The following is a 19,363-nucleotide window of genomic DNA, read 5'->3' as shown; positions in this document are numbered from 1 at the left end:
AAAGCTCCCTGCTCCAGACTGATCAACCTCGGAAGAATGTCCCTCAATCTGACTGCAAGTATCTTCGTCGTGGCCTTGTACAAAGTCGAGCACAGACTAATTGGCCGAAAATGTCCCGGCTCAGTAGCATCCTGTCGTTTCGGTATCAGTGTGATAAATGTCCTCTGCCAGTCCCTCGACATCGTAGCTGTACTAAAAAACTGCTGTATAGCCTCTGTCACCTCCTGTCCCACAATCGACCAGTACCTCCTAAAGAACACCGGAGGAAATCCATCCGGCCCCGGTGCCTTATCCCCTTCAAGAGACCAAACTGTCTCCCTAATCTCCCCCTCTGATACCGACCTGATCAGTGCTGCGGTCTCCTCCTCCGACACCCGGATCTGAGGCATCGGGATATCCACTAGGCTCCCATCCCCTGTCTGCTCTGTCCATCTAGCTCTGAAGAAGCACTCCAAAATCCTCTGAATCGTATCCGGGTCCTCCGTCAGCTGCCCATCCTCACCCCTGATAAAATGCACACTTCGTGACACCGGGACTTTAGCTTCCACCAACTTTCGTCGATCAATCAAATTCCAATACGAAAGCCGGTAACACCTCTCAATCACGCACAGAACAAGAAATGCGGAGAAGACTCCCACTCCTTTTTCCCACTCCAAAACTCTTCTCCTCTTCTTCCTCTCCTGAGATCCCAACCCTCTACTCCTTCCTCCAGCCTTCAATCTTCGCCCTCCGGAAGACCAATCCCAACCCCCCTCCCCAAACCCCAAATCCCCAAACCCTAACGCCCGACCCCTCAGCCCTCGAATCCGATCTCCACTCCTCACTCCTGTCGGGCCACACCGACCGCGCATGGAGCTCCTTCAAGGCCCTCACCGCCCGCTCCCTCCTCCCCAGCCCCTCCGTCGCCAACTCCCTCCTCGCCCACCTCTCCTCCCTCCCCGACCGCCACAACCTAAAGCGCGCCTTCGCGTCCGCCGTCTTCCTCCTCGAGAGGAACCCCCAGTCCCTCTCCTTTGATACTCTCGAGGCCGTCTTCCGCGCCATGGACTCCGCCGCCACCCCCGCCGCTGCCGTCGCCCTGGTGAGAACCATGTTCAAAAACAGATTTTTTCCGCCATTTTCCATCTGGGGACAGTCCCTGATCCAGATCACGAGAAGAAACGGCGGATTCGCTGCGTTCTTGCGGGTTTTTGAAGAAAACTGCCGCCTTGCGCTCGATGAGAAGATCGAATCGATGAAGCCCGACATCGCTGCCTGTAATGCAGTCCTGGATGGGTGCTGCCGTGATCTGGGATCGGTTTCTGATGCCGAGAGGGTTCTCGAGACAATGTCGGCTTTGGGCTTGTCGCCGGACTTGCAGAGTTTCGGGTCACTGGCTTACTTGTATGCATGGAAGGGCCTTGAGGGCAGGATCGCCGAGCTGGATAAATTGATGGATGCGTTGGGATTTCTGAACAAGATGGTGTTTTTCAAGAATCTGATTAGCGGATTCATGAAATCCAACAATTTTGAATCGGTTTCATCGGTTGTTCTACGTGCTTTGAAGGAAAGGAGTGATAAAAATCCAAACTTTCTGGACGAAGGAACTTATGTGGAGGTTGTGAAGGGTTTTGTTGATAATGGGAGGATCAAAGATTTGGCTGCTTTGATCATTGAAGCACAGGAATTGGAATCGTCTCAACAGTTGGTTGGAGTAGATAGCTCGGTTGGGTTCGGTATTGTCAATGCCTGCGTTGGACTAGGCCTGTTGAATAAGGCTCACAGCATTCTGGATGAAATGAATGCTCGAGGAGCTTCACTGGGGCTTGGTGTCTACTCCTCGATCTTGAAAGCTTACTGCAAAGAGCAGAGAACAGCAGAGGCAGCTCAATTGGTGACAGAGATTAGTTCTTCTGGGCTCCAATTGGATGCTAGCAGCTACGATACTCTCATTGATGCCTCCATGTCGGCTCAAGATTTCCAGTCAGCATTCTCTCTTTTCAGGGACATGAGGGAGGCGAGGCTGCCTGAACTGAAAACAAGCTATCTCACTATAATGACAGGCTTGATGGAGAACCATCGGCCTGAGCTCATGGCTGCCTTCTTGGACTCCGTGGTCGAGGACCCGAGAATTGAGATTGCAACCCATGATTGGAATTCCATAATTCATGCCTTCTGTAAGGCTGGGCGGTTTGAGGATGCTCGGAGGACCTACCGAAGAATGTTATTCCTGAGGTTCGAGCCCAATAACCAGACACACCTTTCGCTCATCAATGGATATGTCTCAGCAGAAAAATACTTCAGTGTGTTGATACTTTGGACAGAAGTGAGGAGAAAGGGAGTTATAAAGTTGGATCATGACTTGGTGGATGCATTCTTGTATGCTCTGGTTAAGGGTGGATTCTTTGATGCCGCAATGCAGGTGGTGGAGAAGGCACAGGAGCTGAAGATATTTGTGGATAAGTGGAGGCATAAGCAGGCCTTCATGGAGAAACACAAGAAGTTGAAGGTGGCAAAGCTTAGGAAGAGGAACTTTAGGAAGATGGAAGCGCTGATTGCATTTAAGAATTGGGCTGGTCTTAATGCTTAAATGTGATCATCTGATTGTGAATTGCCTCAGGTTGAAGCGTGATACAAATTGGAGCTGGTTCTGAGGTTCTTCAGGTCTTTTCAAAACTGATTTACTTCTGCAATTCCTGAGAACGATCACATCAGTTCTCTGTGATCACGGTGGGATGGTTTTGAACATCTGGGACGTGGGGGTCGCTCGCTGCTATTTATTATCTCCCTATGGGCAAAACAACATAAAACTGGGTAGCTGGGATCATTAAGGTTACATATATTAAGAGGTCATGTGGTGCAGGATGATTGTCTTCGGCAACAGATCATTGATTAGTCTTTCAGAATTGATGTCGCAGTTGATGGAGATTCTTGTGTTTTTATACTCCAACGTAATTCAAATCATGGTCAGGACTATCTCAACATGCTAATCTCTTTGAGCATATGCTACTATAAGATTATTGGAGAAAATGCCATCTGATGGGCAGGGGCAATTCTGTTTGTTTCAAAAATTTTGAACTCGAATATTGCCTTGATCGCTAAAAAAGAATTGTTTTTTTAAATGACAGGCGCAGATTAGACTCGTTGGGTCGTTTTCCACAAAGTTTTTTTTTTTTTTTGGAAAGAAAGTTTCTTTTCATTGGTTGAAAAAAAAAAGAGTAGAGTTAGCTAAATCTTCCTACTTATTAGCTCACCGGAACTCTTTCTGTAGCTTTAGCTTGTTTAACAGACCAAAATGCCATTATCCAGGATGAGTTTGTTCAACCCAGTACAGCAGAACTGCTTTATAGCTAATTTTGTAGATGAAGAAATGGAATGGAAGATTCTGACTATCCGGTCCTGATGGATTGTGTTTGGATTTTTTATGGGCAGAATACACCATTGTGGTTGTGTAGTTCCATATCAACTGTAAACAGGTCAGATGCATGAATGCTGTTCTCTTCAATGTAATACAGTTTGACAGTGGATTCTGTTGGTTTGTTTTCCAAGTAGGAAGGAGCAGATATAAAATTGACCCTTTTCTAAACAAGAGGAGGAAGAAGAAGAAAAAGCTGCGGTCTATACAATATTATTCTTAAGTTGATTTGCAAAGGGAAACAAGTTGATTTACCCATGGAGATAGTTTCATGACAACTTCTTAATGGATGAGATACAAGCAAGACCTACAACTTGGAAATATTATTAGAACTAATAATCAGCAAAATTCAGTCTTATGAGCACTCTAATAGTGTAGCTAAATCGATTTACTGGAATTTCTCAAAGGATATTCCTGTAACATGACAAGTCTGGCTGCAGTATGGTAACGGTCAATCCAATGAGAACAACTCCATGACCCTTTTCGGCCTTGCTTGTAGTTCCTGATGGATGACAATAATGGAGCAACAGGCTAGTTAGCTGGACCAAGAACATGTTAGGCTCATTAGAGCTCAAGCATGGCTCGTATCGACCTTTAAATCAAACCAACATGTCAGTCTCATTGCTGCCACAGGATGGGGCCCAAACTTGCTGGTGAAGAGATCTGTTATATGAAATTAACAAGATAAAGAATACACTGTAACCATGGCTTGGGAGGCATGTATATCTTAACCGGGGTACTAGTCTCCATCAGAATCAGCATCATCCCTGTAGGTTTAGCATGAACGCCTGAAAGAAGATTATCCAGAAGCCAAGAATGAAGCACACCAAACAGGCTAAGGTCATTTATACAACAAATTATTGTCTATATTGCTCTTTTCTTTTTAGTTTCATCAAAATTATGTACAGATTTCAATCCTTTTGCCTAAGCCACACTAATGCCACACCAAAACCACCACAGTTCTAGAACAAAAAAAGGGTCCTAACAGAGGTAAATGATGCCTAATCACAATAGTCAAGAACGCGGATGGTCAATGACTTTGAAAGTTCAAATCAACTAGCTGTTGCTAAATCTGAACATGCTCTTTTCTTGCAATGCCATTCAGATAATTAGTAAGCAGCTTCTGATCCATTATCATGTTAGGCACCTGCATCAGAATGTTGTGTTATCCTGAATTCTCATTAACACAAGAAGAAAATTAAACAAGTCCAGAGCTTTCATTACTTTGTTTCCAAAGAATATCTTTGAATTATTTGTAATGGCTTCAATGAATCTGAGCTGAAGAAATTCGGGTGAGAGTTTCAGTTTGTTGGCTTCAGCTTCTTTTATCACTCTGGAAAGCATGTGAACAATATTTTCATCTTTGCAAGAATGTTCAGCATACAAAATTTTACTCAGGAAAAGCGAATTGCATGACCAACCTGTAAAAATTGGCATCTGTTTGGCTCTTCTCACGTGCGATGTACATTTCATTTTCAATCTCCTGCTGCCTCTTAACACTCTCCTTTTCCATTAGCTTCTGCTCCATGAGAATCCTGCTGACCTGAGCATTCTTCTCTGCTTCTGACAAAGCTATCTTCTTCTGGGTCTCTGCTTCCTTCTCTGCCACCTTCTGTTTCTCTATGGCGACTAAAGCCTGGAAGGTATGAACAATTTGATGATAAAAATAATCAAGCAAAGTGTCAAGTGTCAAAAAAGTAGAGCACATTGAATTGTTGATCAGTATCCAGATGATGTCTCCAAAAAGAAACTCACCTGAACAAAGCAAGGCAATAATTAAGAAAAAAATTAAAAAATATATTGGAGAAAACTATTCTGTGTATTTAAAAATAACACAAGCATTATAAGAAAGTTATTCAAGTTTCAAAATTTAAAAACATAATTGCCTTGTACATTAGATATCATGTTTTGAAGCTCTCAAAACATCACATGGAAGTACCATTTTCTATATCACGTTTTTAAACAAAAGTCAGCAAAAATAAACCACTAGACATCCTTCAGTAGCATCAAAATTCAAACATGATAGCAATTATTGCTTCTCTGTTTGATATTTCACAGAAAGCAAATCATTGAATATCCTCGAGTGGCCCTTTTATTTATAAGAACTCCAATAGACCAAAATAAGCCTCAAAATAAAGCTAAAACAGCTCTAGAAGAATGTGAAGGAACAAAAAGAATACTGCTGGACATTGGAGAGGCACTTGTCTGAATGCCTCTCGCTTTGTTCCAAGCGGTCGCCTAGGCATCGCCTTAGTAAACTAACCTTGCCTGAGGATTGTTGAGGCACTCAGGGGCTTCCTGACCTTGCCTGAGCACCTAGGCAAGCGCTCGGAATGCCTTTGACAACACTGGTCCCAAGTAACATACTCTAGGACTCCCAAAATATAAAAAGCATGAGCATGAAACTGACCACTCTGAGGAATTGTTGGACAGATGGGCAGTGAAGATGAAAAAATTGGAACTGAATACTGAGAAGGATGCACCACCCAGATCCAGTAGAGTATAAATAAAAGATTCAAAAATCAAGGAACGTTTTATTCTTGAGTGAACAAAGTTGTGATGAAAAAGTGAAAGACAGGAGCTTGGAAGCAGAAACGGTTGGCTATTGGTTGAACAGACTATTGAAACATTTCATTTATTCCATCAAAAGAAAAATATATCAAAAGGATGATGCCCGGGCATGCTACTAAAAATATCACTTCCAAAGACCTGAGTTTACACAAAAAACTAGATGGCCAAGTCATAAGGTTTTAGTTATTCATTTGGCGGGAGTCTCCAATCTCATCCTCAAATTGATTCTGCAACATTCTGCAAGGTGATTTCAGCATCATGGCTTCTAGAAACTGTCATATTTCATTCTTTCCAGTTGCTCTAAACTCTTTCTTCACCATGTTCTCTCATCTAAAAGCTGTCGAAATTCAGAAACTTGATACTGCAACATGTTTCTGTACAGCATAATAAAGCATCCAGAAGACCAGAAGCCTATGATTGATAGCAAATAATACAGATAATTCCCCCTGGCCATGTCAGGTATGAAAGAAACTACCTTAGTACGTTCCTCTTCCATCAGTTCAAAATTTCGCTTAATGCTCAAGGGGATATTTGGCTTTGTAACACGAACACCTATGATTTCAATCCCTGGAGCATAAAGTGTGCAATCCCTCTGTATCGCTTCTTTCATTTTTTCATCAATCTGAAACATTGTCATCATAGTTAGGGAACAAAGGAATTGCAAACTCTGCAGCAGTCAATTGATAAGACCTTTCTCTATGGTGGGACAGAAGTAGGTATTGAGTTTCAAAACTCAACTTCAGAATTATGCACTAACCTGATCAAACATGTCAATATAAACTTGCTGCATAGTATGAGCACTGCAAAACTGATTGATCTCATGATGAATCTTATCATAGATCCATGTCTTATCATAATTCACGCCATAATTGAGCAGAGTTTCATACACATACTCTTTACGAAGGCGATTGACAACCTAGCATAACAATAACTAAATTAGAAGCAACAAGAAGAACTCTACCACATTACAGAGGCAAAACAGGATGAAGCTCTTGCATTAATGGTTCCAACAAATCAAGGGCAAGGATATTGCTTCTGTACCTCTATCTTATCAAAGCTGATCATGACACCACCTTTCGTACCACATGGAATATCTCTTACCTGATTGGGGGTGAAATGCAAAAAGCATAGAGTTTCAATATATACTGATGAGAAAATATTTGACTTGATTATTTAGTAAGAGTTTACTTTTACATGAAAATATGAAATATCTCAATCTGACAGCATCAAGCAGCATGCAAGAATTTAACGAGAGGGAGCTAATATATATGGTCCTAGGCTTAAGAAGAAATGAAGTCAGCAAGGATGAGAATTTCCCCTCACTCTTCTTTTCTTTTGTGATATGTAGAGAGAAGCATAACATCCAAGTTGAAATTAAGGCCATCCTTTGTCTATGCATGATCATGCTTCTACTAAGATCCAAGGGAGCATTAGCCAGTTACCTGGTCTGTCTGAAGCGTAACTTGTATGGGCTCAAAGTGGGTTATCAGAGGCAACTTCAAATGAAAACCTAGCATAGACAAAGTATTTCAAGAAAGCTATAGGGCCTGCAAGTGCAAAAATGGAACTTCATTATCACAGGCAGACCTGGATTAGTAATTGTTTTCAAAAGAGCACCACCCCTCCAATATACACCAACATGGCCTTCAGGAACTTGATGCAAGATAGAAAAGCTGGAGCTTCTTGTTGAGATTGAGGATGAAAGCATCACCTGTAAAGCTTTCCAATAATAATCAGACCACCAAAAAGCATATGGATTCTAACTTTATCGAGTATATATTATCATTGAGCTACGTCATAGCCTTAAATATCAAAAACATATGGTATTAAGATGGCAGCTGCATGTTTGCACATGAAGCTGACCATCTCACTTTCCTTCCTAGTAAACTCCTCTTTTAGTAAATAAGCTCTCTCCATAATATGATTGAGAAGGATAAAGAAGTATGTATGATGGGAAGCATACGAGAGAAATATGCTCACAGCGATCATAATTGATGGGATAAAAGATAATTAACAAATAATCATTCCTGCTGATTAACTGCAAGCATGCTTGTGCCTAGAATTAGTGACAATCTCAAAGCATATTCCTCTGAAAACTCTCCACCCCCATACAAATGACCTTGACATCGATTTTGAGTCGAAGCATCATGACAGAAGCTATAATGCAATATCAGCATGCACAAGTAAGTAATAATGCACATAGAGTTGATGGGAGAGGTTTCCACATACCACAAAGGTTAGCTAAATGTCCTTTCAATTCTCATGCATTTTAAAGTGAAGAAAGGTAATTTAAGTAGTGCAATTGCACCCATCTAAAATTCAATCACACAATGTGAAATTAAAAAATTGCTCATATTTCCCTTTGACATGAACAAAAACAGAAGGAAAAGCCTCTGCTCTTTGTAAATGTCATTTATCCACCCTATGTATATTATATCCTCTCCATAAATCTAACTTTAATTGGCAATGTTGACCCCAACTATATGGAAATAACTTCATGGGCCGAAACACAATTTGAGAAAGTTGTAGAACCACTTACAACTTAACATCCACCTCAACAGATTTTGTTGGATTGCTCCCATAACAAGTCTGGGTGGAAGTGGGTCAACCATGAAATTTAAAAGGCCAACCATATGTGCAAGGAGATACAACAATTTCAAGCACCCCCCAGCCCCGCACCCCCACCCAAAAATAAAAAAAAATTCTCTACGCTTTGTTAGTGCTTGATCAAAGAGGGAACGAAGGAAATCAAATTGAAGCAATCACATCCATCTTTCAAGCACAAGTTATAAGCCAAAATGCCAAGCCAAATCACAACCAAGATTGGCGGAACCGTCCCAAACCTTCCGGTTCGGGGCGTCCCGAGCCATACCGGCGGCTTACCGGGACGGTTCCAACAAAGAATCCAAAAACGCTGCGCAGGAGGAAGAGAAGGAGAAGGAAAGAGAAGAAAAGAGAGAGGAGTGGAGGAGAGAGGGAGAGGGAGAAAGAGGGAGGCCGACAGAGGCTGTGGCCGGACCACTATTTTGTTGTAAAAAATTTTGCGATCGCTTGCCGACTTTACTTAAAAATTACGATTTTTTTTACAGTCGGATCCCTATTTCGAACAAAACAGGGTTCGGTCATGGCCTTTGCCACCTGCACCTCCGCCAGCCTCCCTCTCTCTCCCTGCCTTCCTCTCTCTTTTCCTCTCTCATTCTCCCTCTCCCCCATCTCTGCCACTATATCAGTACAGGCCCGGCACGGTCCGGTGCGGGCCCATACCAACTCATCCCGCCGGGCAACCAGTACGGTATCCAGTAACGGTTCCGCCGACGCTGCATAACACATTCCTCGTCTTGGAAGTGTGGTTGGACCCATGGTATATATCTGGTCTAGAGAGTTATTTCCTTACGAAGAGCGAGATAACAGTAACAATATATCACTAAATATGACCAATATGGCTTACAAATAAATTTGATATTCTATTAATCTCAGATACAGTTCCTTTAAACGTTATCAAGAAAATCGTGTCATTTTATGAAGATTAGGGTGATGGAGATGCTCCAATTGGTACCAGCAAACCATTGAAAATTACTGTTGATTTGAGGAAAGTGGGATAATTTGGGTACTAAAAAGTCTCCAATGCATTAACTCATTTTAATTAAGCTAAATAATAAAAAATCTATCTTTGTTCTTCTCCACAAGTAATTACTATAAAAGAACTCAACTTATTACCAGAAATCCAGATAGAAGATCCGTCCATAGAGGGATGATTGATTTGAAACATACACTAAATATAATACTATCTTTCTGATTCTATACTCGTTCTTACCGTGACGAAAACGAGGGAGAAGACCACCATTACCACAACGGAGAAGAGATCGCCTCCTGAAGAAGGAGGCGGCGAGGATCGCATGCTCTGCTGCTGTTGCGGTTGCTGCGGTGCGTCCATGGCGATTCAAACCCTAACCGACCAGTGTAGTTTGCTGAGAGAGCGACATAGGAAGCAAGGAAGGAACAACCGAGCGTATCGATTCTGCGGACCGTCGCACCTACCGGGCCATGCGGGGAGGTCTGAGCCAGCTGGTCGCGTACTCCGCTGCGGATAGGGTTGTCATCGAGCTTCAATTGGTCCTGCCCCCTCGGAGGTAGGGGCATACTTATGTTTCTCATATCCTTCCCACCTCGCAGGCGGCCCCACTTACATGGTAACCTTCTCGCAGGTGAGTACGTCACTCCGGCACCACCTTGATACCAGCCGATCAGTAGCGCTTGCAGATCTCGTGTCCAGGTGTGGGGCATTCGATCTCTAAATTTATCGACGCCCGTGCGTTTCGAACCTGGAACTACTTGGTTGGAAGCAAACGCCCCGTTCCAACTGAGCTACCACCTTGGTGGCTGTCATGGCCGTTGTTTATGACCGAAAAGAACCACTAATTCAGCCATTGTAATTGAATGGATTTAGATTATCCCCTTAGCTTCAAAATATTTAGCAATGTGCTAAAAATTATACCTTCTTTCACAATAATTATATTTATTTCGAGGCCAACAAAGCCGCAGTTTGGGTAGCATCATTTATAGTTGTCCACTCTAACAAGGTGCTCAAGATTAATAGTGCCACTGTGTCTCCCTCTTTCGAAGTATTTTGTTTTTTAATTTTAATGGATGTATTTATACAAAAATTATGTAAGTCATTAAGCTTATCAACAAAAAAAAAAAAAAAGGCTAAGTGATCCACCTGGAGTTCTCTCACATAATTACCGACCATGAACTTTAGTTGTATGCTACAGGTTTTAGAGTGCAACGAAGCCGGGCTTAATTGGGTTTGGTCTGATTAAGCTTGGTGTTATTCAACTTGGTTTGATATTGAGTAAGCTTATACTTCAACCAAGCTTAACACTAGCCTAATTGATCAGTCTGAAAATTCTGACTCGAGCTAGAAATTAATTTAAGATTACATTTCTTTAATTCAAAACTTAAACATTCAAGCTTGAAACGGTTCCAATACTATAAATTATTGGATCTAAATCTAACAGCCACATCTAAACTTAAATATATAACATACATTTTTAAGCTTAAACGAGCTAAGCCTAATCAAAGTGGGTTTATTTTGGACTCAGGTTTGAAATTAATTTCGGTTCAAGTTTTGTCAATTTAACTTCAAATTGAGTCTAAAATGAGCTTTTTCTGAGTCAAGCTTAAGTTGACCAAGTCGCTGACCATGTAAGATAAGAGGTGGAGGTTCAATTTTGATAGGCTTCAACCCTCCATTGGAGAGTGAGTCAAGTCATGTTTAGATAGGCATCAATCCTCCTTTATTTTTCACTCTTTTTAGGACGATAAAGCTAGGTGCGGGCTTCGTCATCAGAAATCATGATGCTCGTCTGATAGCGGCTGGAGGCGGCGGATCTTTGACACATCTGTGGTCAGTGCTGAGCTTAAGGCTGTATAGAAGAGAGTCATTTATGCGAGGTGGGTGCTCGATGTGGACTGCATTCTGCTCGAGGGAAACTCTGCCACAGTGATAGAGTGGATCCGAGATCTAGAGCTCGATGTGGGGTCCAGGCCATTGCTATGCGTGTTCGTAGACTCTTGGACGAGAATGGTCTCTTGTGGGCTACACATGTCTACAGGGAGGCAAATAACATAGCTGACTAGGTGGCCTTATTCGGGGCCCATCATTCTCAAGGCTTCATCTGGGGTGACCACGTATTGGTGCCTCACCCTCTGTGTTATTTTCTTTTTCTAATTTTGTTAGTTGCACCCATATACGGCGGGGATGAACCATCGTTGTACCAAAAAAAAAAAACAAAATCCATCAACGACATTTTAATGGCTCTCGTTGAGAAATAATCAATATAAACAAATTGAATCCTGAGCTCCTCCTAGGGTAAGCTTTTAGGAGAGATGTGCTAACCGAGCTAACGGTTGTTGCTGGGATATTATCTCTCTTCTTGATTTTGAGGTTGAGTCAGTGAGGCTGAGAGTGGGAGTGGGAAGTGTAGAGACGCCACTCCCAAAATTTTCAGTATAAAAAATAGATTTCATTGGACAGTTTTACACAATGGAATATACAAATGGATGCTTATTATAATAAAAGTTCTATATGGATCTAGACCAAACGATGAAGACAAAACCTGTCTCCCACAAGGACCTAAAACAAACCTGCATGGAGGAATGTAGATGGTTAAAGGAGGAGAGCAATATCTTCAAAATAGGGATAGAAATTGGGTCCAGTCGAAAAAGATACATGTCAGATAGGATACAAGATATACCAAAAAATCTGTCAATCCAAATTTGACCTATTTATTAAATAAATCAAAAATTCAGATCCACATAGATAATCTAATCCGATCTACAACGAGTTAAAATAAGTTAAATGAGTTAAACAGTTAAAGACTGCTTACTACTCTTCATCATTTCTCATTACCATGTCTCCCTCTATTTTTTTGTTCTCATCTTTATTCTTGCTACAATCTTCTTGATTGATATATGATCAATGTTGCTTTGATCTAGGCTCAATTGTGCCCGCACATCACATTTCTCCAATATTATGAGGTCTGCACAATCCGACTATTGGGGAATTAATAATGAGTTATATATATATATATATATATATATATATATATAGTGCGACAATAATATATCTTGGTGCATTGGTGCATCACAAAGTGCTCATTGCTAGTTATATGCTACTTAACTAAAGTGTGATCTCGTGCCTCGCCCCACTAAATCTAACTCTTAAATTAAACATTACTCCTCTTAACTCTGTCTCATAATTTAAGAGAGAAACAAATGTAACAAAGTGGAAGGATTTTTTATTAATCAGTGCACATCAATTAAAAATATTACAGCAAAGTATAATTCCAAAAGTTACCAACTTCATTGATGGATCAATAATCATATGCCTCCACTAAATTGCTCTTTAAGAAATATCACTAATTACGGATTCCAACTACCTGAATGGAGAAGTAGAAAAAGTTTGGCCACCTCTTTTCTCACCATACTTCTTTGGCCCTTCAACCCATTCACTAAAAAATGTATTCCTCGTGGCCTACCAAACAATGATCTCAATTCCTCCCAAACAAGCAAAAATTAGGGGATCCTTGACAAGTTTCTTCACCATACCAAACTGTAATTATGCAAGACATCTAAATAGATCTATGAGATATGGTGGCTAATCTTTAAGAGATTCCAAATTCAAATGCCAGCCAACTTCTGGAAACAATCTGTGGCCAAAATTAAAAGAGGGACCAGAGAAATCCAAAATATTCTGATGCATGACAACTCAGACATCGATATGACAAATAATTAAATGAAACCATTCCCAACAATAAAATAAATTAGTACCTCCCTAGGGTTACAAAAAGGAAAAAGGTCCATAAAAGAGAGAGAGAGAGAGAGACTTCCATCCTACCAATCTACACCCCAAAACTAAAGGTCTCAAAAGCGCTTTCCAGAGGCTGAACCAAAAGAACATTGGTATAAACGAATCAAATCCTCGAGAAAGCAAGAACAGAAAGGAGAATGGTTAAGAGGAGTGAGTCCATTTTAGCCTTTGGAAGCAAGCCACCATCACTGCCATCCATGCTGCTTGTGCCCGAGGGACCGAGTCCCAGCACTCCTCCGGTCCCAGTTGGGGTTGTGGTGGTTCCACTTGTGGTTGATGAGCTTGCGGTGTTTGTGCCGGTTGAAGTGCTTGACGTTCCTGCAGCACTGGAGCAAAAAAAAAAAAAAAAAGAGAGTGGAAGAGAACTAAGTTTAGATCTAAATACTTGCAATACGATGAGTTTAAACTGGTAACCAAGACCAGAAGAAAAGGGAGGGGAAAGAGTGAAGGTAGGAATCCAGTAGTAAAAGACTCATTGAGAAAAAAAAAAAAAAAAGAGATCAGGGTTTGATGAAAAAATTTACCTGGGAGTTGCAGGATAAGTGCAACCATTTCCTCCTGCAAAAGAAGTAAAAAGGCAAAAAGATGAAGAATGGTTGAGTTGGTCTTTGTGCTAAAATCTCTCTTGGATCCAAGGGTGAAGGTGAAACTTTTTTTTTTTTTCTTGAAGAGGCTTACCAGGGTCAGAGTTGGTGAGGGTGGCAGTCGCAGAGAAGTCGCAGGCTCCATCAACCTGGCCCTTCCTCTGGTAGTAGCTATTGGCAGCATAAGAGCAGTGCGCAAGCACTGTGTTAGGATTATAGCATGCTCCATTCTGGAGGATAGAGGTGCAGTCAGCCCCAGCTCCACAAGCATAGTCTATGGTCTTTTGTAAAGCAGCGCTGCTCTGATCAGACTTACATACACACCAAGCAGCATCTTCCAACCAAAAAAAAAAACAATGATCATAAGAGAAACCAGCACTTTTTTTGAAAAAAAAAAGAATAATGAAGGGCATATATAGGCTAAAGATTGGTGAGTTTGTAGTTTTAAATCATCTTTGCCTGCTAAAGAAGCACCATGGAACTTCTTATCCATGTACGACACAGAAAGAGAGCTTTGACACCACCTAACAAATAATTTTCTAATGAAGAAGTTTTAAAAAAATTTCACTCCATCTACCAAGTCATTATTAATGAACATAAGAGGAATGGACTCTCACATAACCTTCAGGGCGATATGGATCCAAGATAGAAAGAAATATGGATCCACTGGAACAGGGATAACACCACATATCTGTCTATCAAACATAAGAACTAAAAAGAAGGAAAGGGAAGAAATAAAGTCCATTCCAAAGCACATATGGCGCTAACCATTCTAGATCTATGCAGGTAAGTTTCACCATGAGGCCTGTTTATTAAAAAAAAAAAGAAGAGAAAACACCAGAACCACTGGGAGAGGCAAGGGGAAAGGTGACGGACTTTGAGGCATGGACATGATTAAAACCAGCAACTTTAAGTGTATCTAGTAAATCACGTACCTTTTTTTAGGAAAAAATTATGTAGAAACAAAAAATAGAAATAGGGAAAACTAACCACTCTCTCAGACAATTTTATAAGGCTGTGTGTTTGAAGATGAAAAAGAAAAAGGAAAAAAAGAATATACAGCAAAAGCCTGAAGCTTACCTGAACCACCACTAATGGCCAGCAGAAGCACAAGGAGAAGTAGAGCAGCCATGGTAGAGCCTGAATAGAGAGAATGAGGGAGTAAAAAAAAAAAAAAGAAGGCTAGAAAACCAGTCGGAGAACTAATGCGGGAGATGTAAGTGTGTATGTGGGGAGAGAGAGAGAGAAAGAGAGCTGTGTCGAATTGGATTCTGAGCCTCAACTCAATGGACAATAATTTTAAAGTGGTGATGGAGATGTGGTGTGTCCTTGGAAGGTGAGCTTTCTCTGCCATTGGTTGCTGTGGCCTCTGCAAACGGTCCTAAACCCATGCGTGGGGTCTGTGTGAGGAGGAAAGAATTAACCCACTGGTATGGTTGGTGGGATGGGCCCTGGTGGAATCTGTTCCCTTTGCTGATGATGTGCTGTCACCATGGGCCAATCAGTGCTCAGCTGGTCTTCCACCATTGGTTGGAAGGCATTCATATTTGGATTTTGGTGCTGGCCTCTTATGCTTTGGAGACCTTTTATGTGTCTAATTATTTCAAATGGCCCATCCTTATGTTTCCTAGATTCTTCTTTCTTTTTTGACTGAGGATAGAATTATCCTCCTAACATGCTGTCACTATTTGGTTATCATGCTGTCTTTGGTTATCTGGTTACAATGGTTGTCATCTCAATGAATGGCTTTTTTTTTTTTTTTTTTTTTTTTTTTTTTTTTTTTTTTGCTAAAAGAAGGGGAGCAGGGGGGGAAGGGACAAGCCCAACCCCGCGTAGCAGCCCCCACTGGGCCCCCCACCCCGCTAGGAGAATGTTCGATGCGGGCAAACCGGGTCGTGTGTTGGGCACGCCGACCTATTTTACTTATACCCTCCCCACCCGTGAGCCGGCTTGGTTACCCGACCCGACCCTCCGTGTGAGTATGTCACACCTGGCACCACCCAGGCTATCAGCCGACCAGTAGCACTTCCAGACCCCGTGTCCAGGCGTGGAGCATTCGGTCCCCAAATTTAATCGACGCCCGCGCGTTTCGAATCTGGAACCACTTGGTTGGAAGTAAACGCCCCGTTCCAACTGAGCTACCACCTTGGTGGTCTCAATGAATGGCTTTCAACAACCCTTCTTTTTCCCAAACCCAACTCTTGCATAATGGCATGGTGTTTCCAAGAGTGAGTTATCCAAGTTTTCTTATCACCAATGCACTAGATCAGGTTGATAGTGTTTAAGTGTTTGAAGGATTGGAATTCACCATCAGTGTAAACTGAAAGTTCATATTTTCCCAGATTGGAATAGCATGGCTGGTGTTGGAATATGTCAATATGAAGATTTAGTGTTTTCCTTGGCTTCATTTTATGACATGCTAGCTTATCAATAGGAATATGGAATATGTTGCGAGCCACTCAGGAGGCATTCTTTGGGTTGGTGGGGGCGATGTGCTCGGTGTATTCCGGAACTTTTTGTTTGCAGATTCTGCTGGATGTATTCGTACCCGAGTCGTATGAATTGCCCGTTTTTAGTATAAAAAAATGAATTACAGAGTGCGGACAATTTACATTCGTTAGAATTATTACTTATAACAAATCTAATATTTGTATTAATTTCTGAGCTCTTTTTTTTTCTTGAAAGAGGTCCTAACTCACACCTCATTGCTGCTGGTGGGAGTCCAATTAATGGCACTACCATCTTAGGAGCTGAGTTGAGGACGACCTGAGCAGGGATCGGTTATGCAAAAAAATGTTTGCGTAAGAATTTTATTCATTTGAAAGGTGACTCGGCTACTGTAATTGAATTGATCCATTGGCAGACTGCAGTTACAGACATATACTCCTTACTCTCGGTCCTCTCGGATATTTGGTAGTGTGCGAGGAATTGTATTACTTTCTGGGTGATTCATGTTTACTACACGACAAATAGAGCCGTAAACTGAGTTGCATCCTTTGTTGCTAATCACTCTAGCAAAATACTGTAGGTGCAACTTTGTCACCCATTTTTTGAAATATTTTATTTTCTAACTTCTACATATGTATTTATATTAGATATGTACAATTCACGCGTCTTAATAAAAAACAAAAAAAAATCAATTGCATTCGAAAAACATAATTGCATATAAGGTTATCACTTGGATGATAAACATGATTCTATAGTTAGATTTTTCTCTTCTTGGAATTCATGAATGATTAATTGGATGCAAGACAGTAAGTTATACTACTGTAAGCTACATGCTCGTATAGTGGTTGGAGTAGCAAATGTTTTGTAACAATCCAATACTTCATACAAAATGGCTATCCGAAAGATATTATTTGGATTCTTTGATCTTATATAAGTACCCAAAATCTATCTAATAAATAATTAATATGAGATTAAACATACATATGGTCCTCATATATTTTAAGCACAGATATTAAGAGACCTCTAGCTATAGAGACGTTGGAGTAAAAGAACGGAAAGAACGTACTCACGAAGGACGAAAAACAACGGATGGCCCGGCAACCTCTGCATCACCATCACATGCCAAAGTTTAAATTGAGCAGAAAACTTTCAGTAATTTAAATAATGAACAAACATGTCGCAGTGGCCGTTATTTTGATTTTGCCACCCTCTCGCTATATTATTTTCAGACACATGAATTGTTTAAAGTAAATATATCTCTAGTAGATAAAATATTGCAATGACAAATAAGTATGCAAGATTTTTTTTTTTTTTTTTTTTTGGAGAGAGAGATGAACCAAAATTCATAAGAAAAAGATGGAAGATTGCTAGTTAAGGGATATATACATACATGGTGGTAGAGAATAATATGGCATAAGAAAAAAAATAGGTGAGAATATATATATATATATATATATATATATATATATATATATATAAATATATATATATATATATATATATATATATATATATATAGTAAGCATCATTTATGAGAAATATAAAAGTTCTCTTTTAAGCAAAAAGGCGGTAAAGCACTTCATATTTCATTGGTAAATGAAAGGGAGATATAGAAGTTAAAGATTTTGTTAGACTTTGTAGCCAGGTTTCGCATGGTCTAATTCTAAATATTTATATTTTTTTAGAGCAAATGATGCATCAGCACGACATGGGATTTTTGGTGATTGCTTATATTATATAATTTAAGAACTATTTCGACAAATGCAATGTTGACTAAACTTTCTAATTGTTTGCCACTACGTTTATATTTTTTGAAACAATGTTTAAATCGAATAATATTTGATTCTAAAAAAACAGATTTATTTGTTAAATATGCTATTGACATTCTTTAGCTTTGCCATAACAGAACATAATAATTTTAGAAGTATGCCACCAGTATTGAATAAAAAAATCAGATGAGTTTATTAAAAATTCTATTAACACTCTTTAGTTTTGCCGTAACAAAAAATAATAATATTAGAAGTATGTCATCGGTATTGAAACTTCATGCTAAGAGAATAATAAGATGTGCCCTAATCGTTACCGTCAATTATGCTCGGGAGGTTGTGCCCTATTTGTAAGGCAATTTTCTTAAATTTCATGGTAGATAATTGATTTCCTTCAATCTGTAAGGATGCAAAGATTATAAAAAAAAAAAAGAATCAATGGATTTCTTGAAATATTCATGCCACACAATAGACATCAAATTGTTTTTTTTATCTAAGACATGTCAGACCCATTGGTGAAAATTGTCATTTTTCCAAAAATCTACTTGGAGGAGAAATTTTTCCAACCAGCAATTTAGAATCATGCTCTTTGTGGTGCTATTGGAGCAACAATGTTTTCTTGCTAACACTTCAACAACAATTCTGTTCCAAAATTAGTAGGATCCAAAATTAAACATCGAATGCCATAACCAATTCAATGTCTTAGAACTCTTTGTAACCCATATAGAATGCTTTTAAAAAATTAAAAAAAAAACCATATAACATGTCTCTAAGAAAAATTTTAAAAATAAAATAAAAATAAAAAATACTCTATGGTGGTTATGTGCCACCACTATAGCATGTCAAATTCATCCATGTCCCATGGTTGTACTTGCTAAACTAGAAAAGGAATTGCAAATCAGCATGAAACGATTGCTTTATGGTTGCTTGCTTGTTTTATAGAAAAGATTTCCTAATAAGGGGGGAATCTAAGCTCCAATGCTAATGTTTTTATAAAAAGGCCTAGCTCGAGAGAAAGTGACATGTAACTTGCAACCTAGAATAAATTAAATATGAAAGAAGCTTTCATTGTGAGGTGCTAAATGGTAGAATTTGCAAAGCTATATAGGTATTGCATACAAGTGACCTAGGTTCAATCTTACACTTGTCCTCATATCAGTTGGATTTTCTCTCATCCTCGAGCAAAAGAAAGAAGTTTTTGCAAAGAAAGCTTATGTGATCAGTTATA

The 19,363-nt window shown here is 40.1% G+C and overlaps 3 protein-coding genes across 3 annotated transcripts; 1 reads left to right on the top strand and 2 right to left on the bottom strand.

The window, feature by feature from the left end:
• The first annotated feature begins 533 nt into the window (after positions 1-533).
• LOC103710275 (pentatricopeptide repeat-containing protein At1g69290-like) lies at positions 534-4,359 on the top strand. Its single transcript, XM_008795942.4, has one exon. The coding sequence runs from the start codon at positions 620-622 to the stop codon at positions 2,567-2,569; it is 1,950 nt and encodes a 649-aa protein (XP_008794164.3). The 5' UTR covers positions 534-619; the 3' UTR covers positions 2,570-4,359.
• LOC103710266 (erlin-2-B) lies at positions 4,239-10,066 on the bottom strand. Its single transcript, XM_008795934.3, has 9 exons — positions 9,780-10,066; positions 7,553-7,676; positions 7,408-7,475; positions 7,007-7,066; positions 6,723-6,881; positions 6,441-6,587; positions 4,816-5,030; positions 4,619-4,727; positions 4,239-4,541 (listed from the first exon to the last, which is right to left on the bottom strand). The coding sequence occupies exons 1-9, from the start codon at positions 9,897-9,899 to the stop codon at positions 4,461-4,463; spliced, it is 1,083 nt and encodes a 360-aa protein (XP_008794156.2). The 5' UTR covers positions 9,900-10,066; the 3' UTR covers positions 4,239-4,460.
• Positions 10,067-13,224: 3,158 nt separating this feature from the next.
• Positions 13,225-15,271, bottom strand: LOC103710258 (PLASMODESMATA CALLOSE-BINDING PROTEIN 3). Its single transcript, XM_008795923.3, has 4 exons — positions 15,002-15,271; positions 14,016-14,255; positions 13,862-13,895; positions 13,225-13,663 (listed from the first exon to the last, which is right to left on the bottom strand). Exons 1-4 carry the CDS (start codon positions 15,051-15,053, stop codon positions 13,441-13,443), a joined length of 549 nt encoding a protein of 182 aa, XP_008794145.2. The 5' UTR covers positions 15,054-15,271; the 3' UTR covers positions 13,225-13,440.
• Between the last annotated feature and the right edge of the window lie 4,092 nt (positions 15,272-19,363).

The sequence above is a fragment of the Phoenix dactylifera genome, chromosome 6, assembly GCF_009389715.1.
Source record: "Phoenix dactylifera cultivar Barhee BC4 chromosome 6, palm_55x_up_171113_PBpolish2nd_filt_p, whole genome shotgun sequence".
Lineage (NCBI taxonomy): Eukaryota > Viridiplantae > Streptophyta > Magnoliopsida > Arecales > Arecaceae > Phoenix > Phoenix dactylifera.
This window is presented reverse-complemented; position numbering and strand designations above follow the sequence as displayed.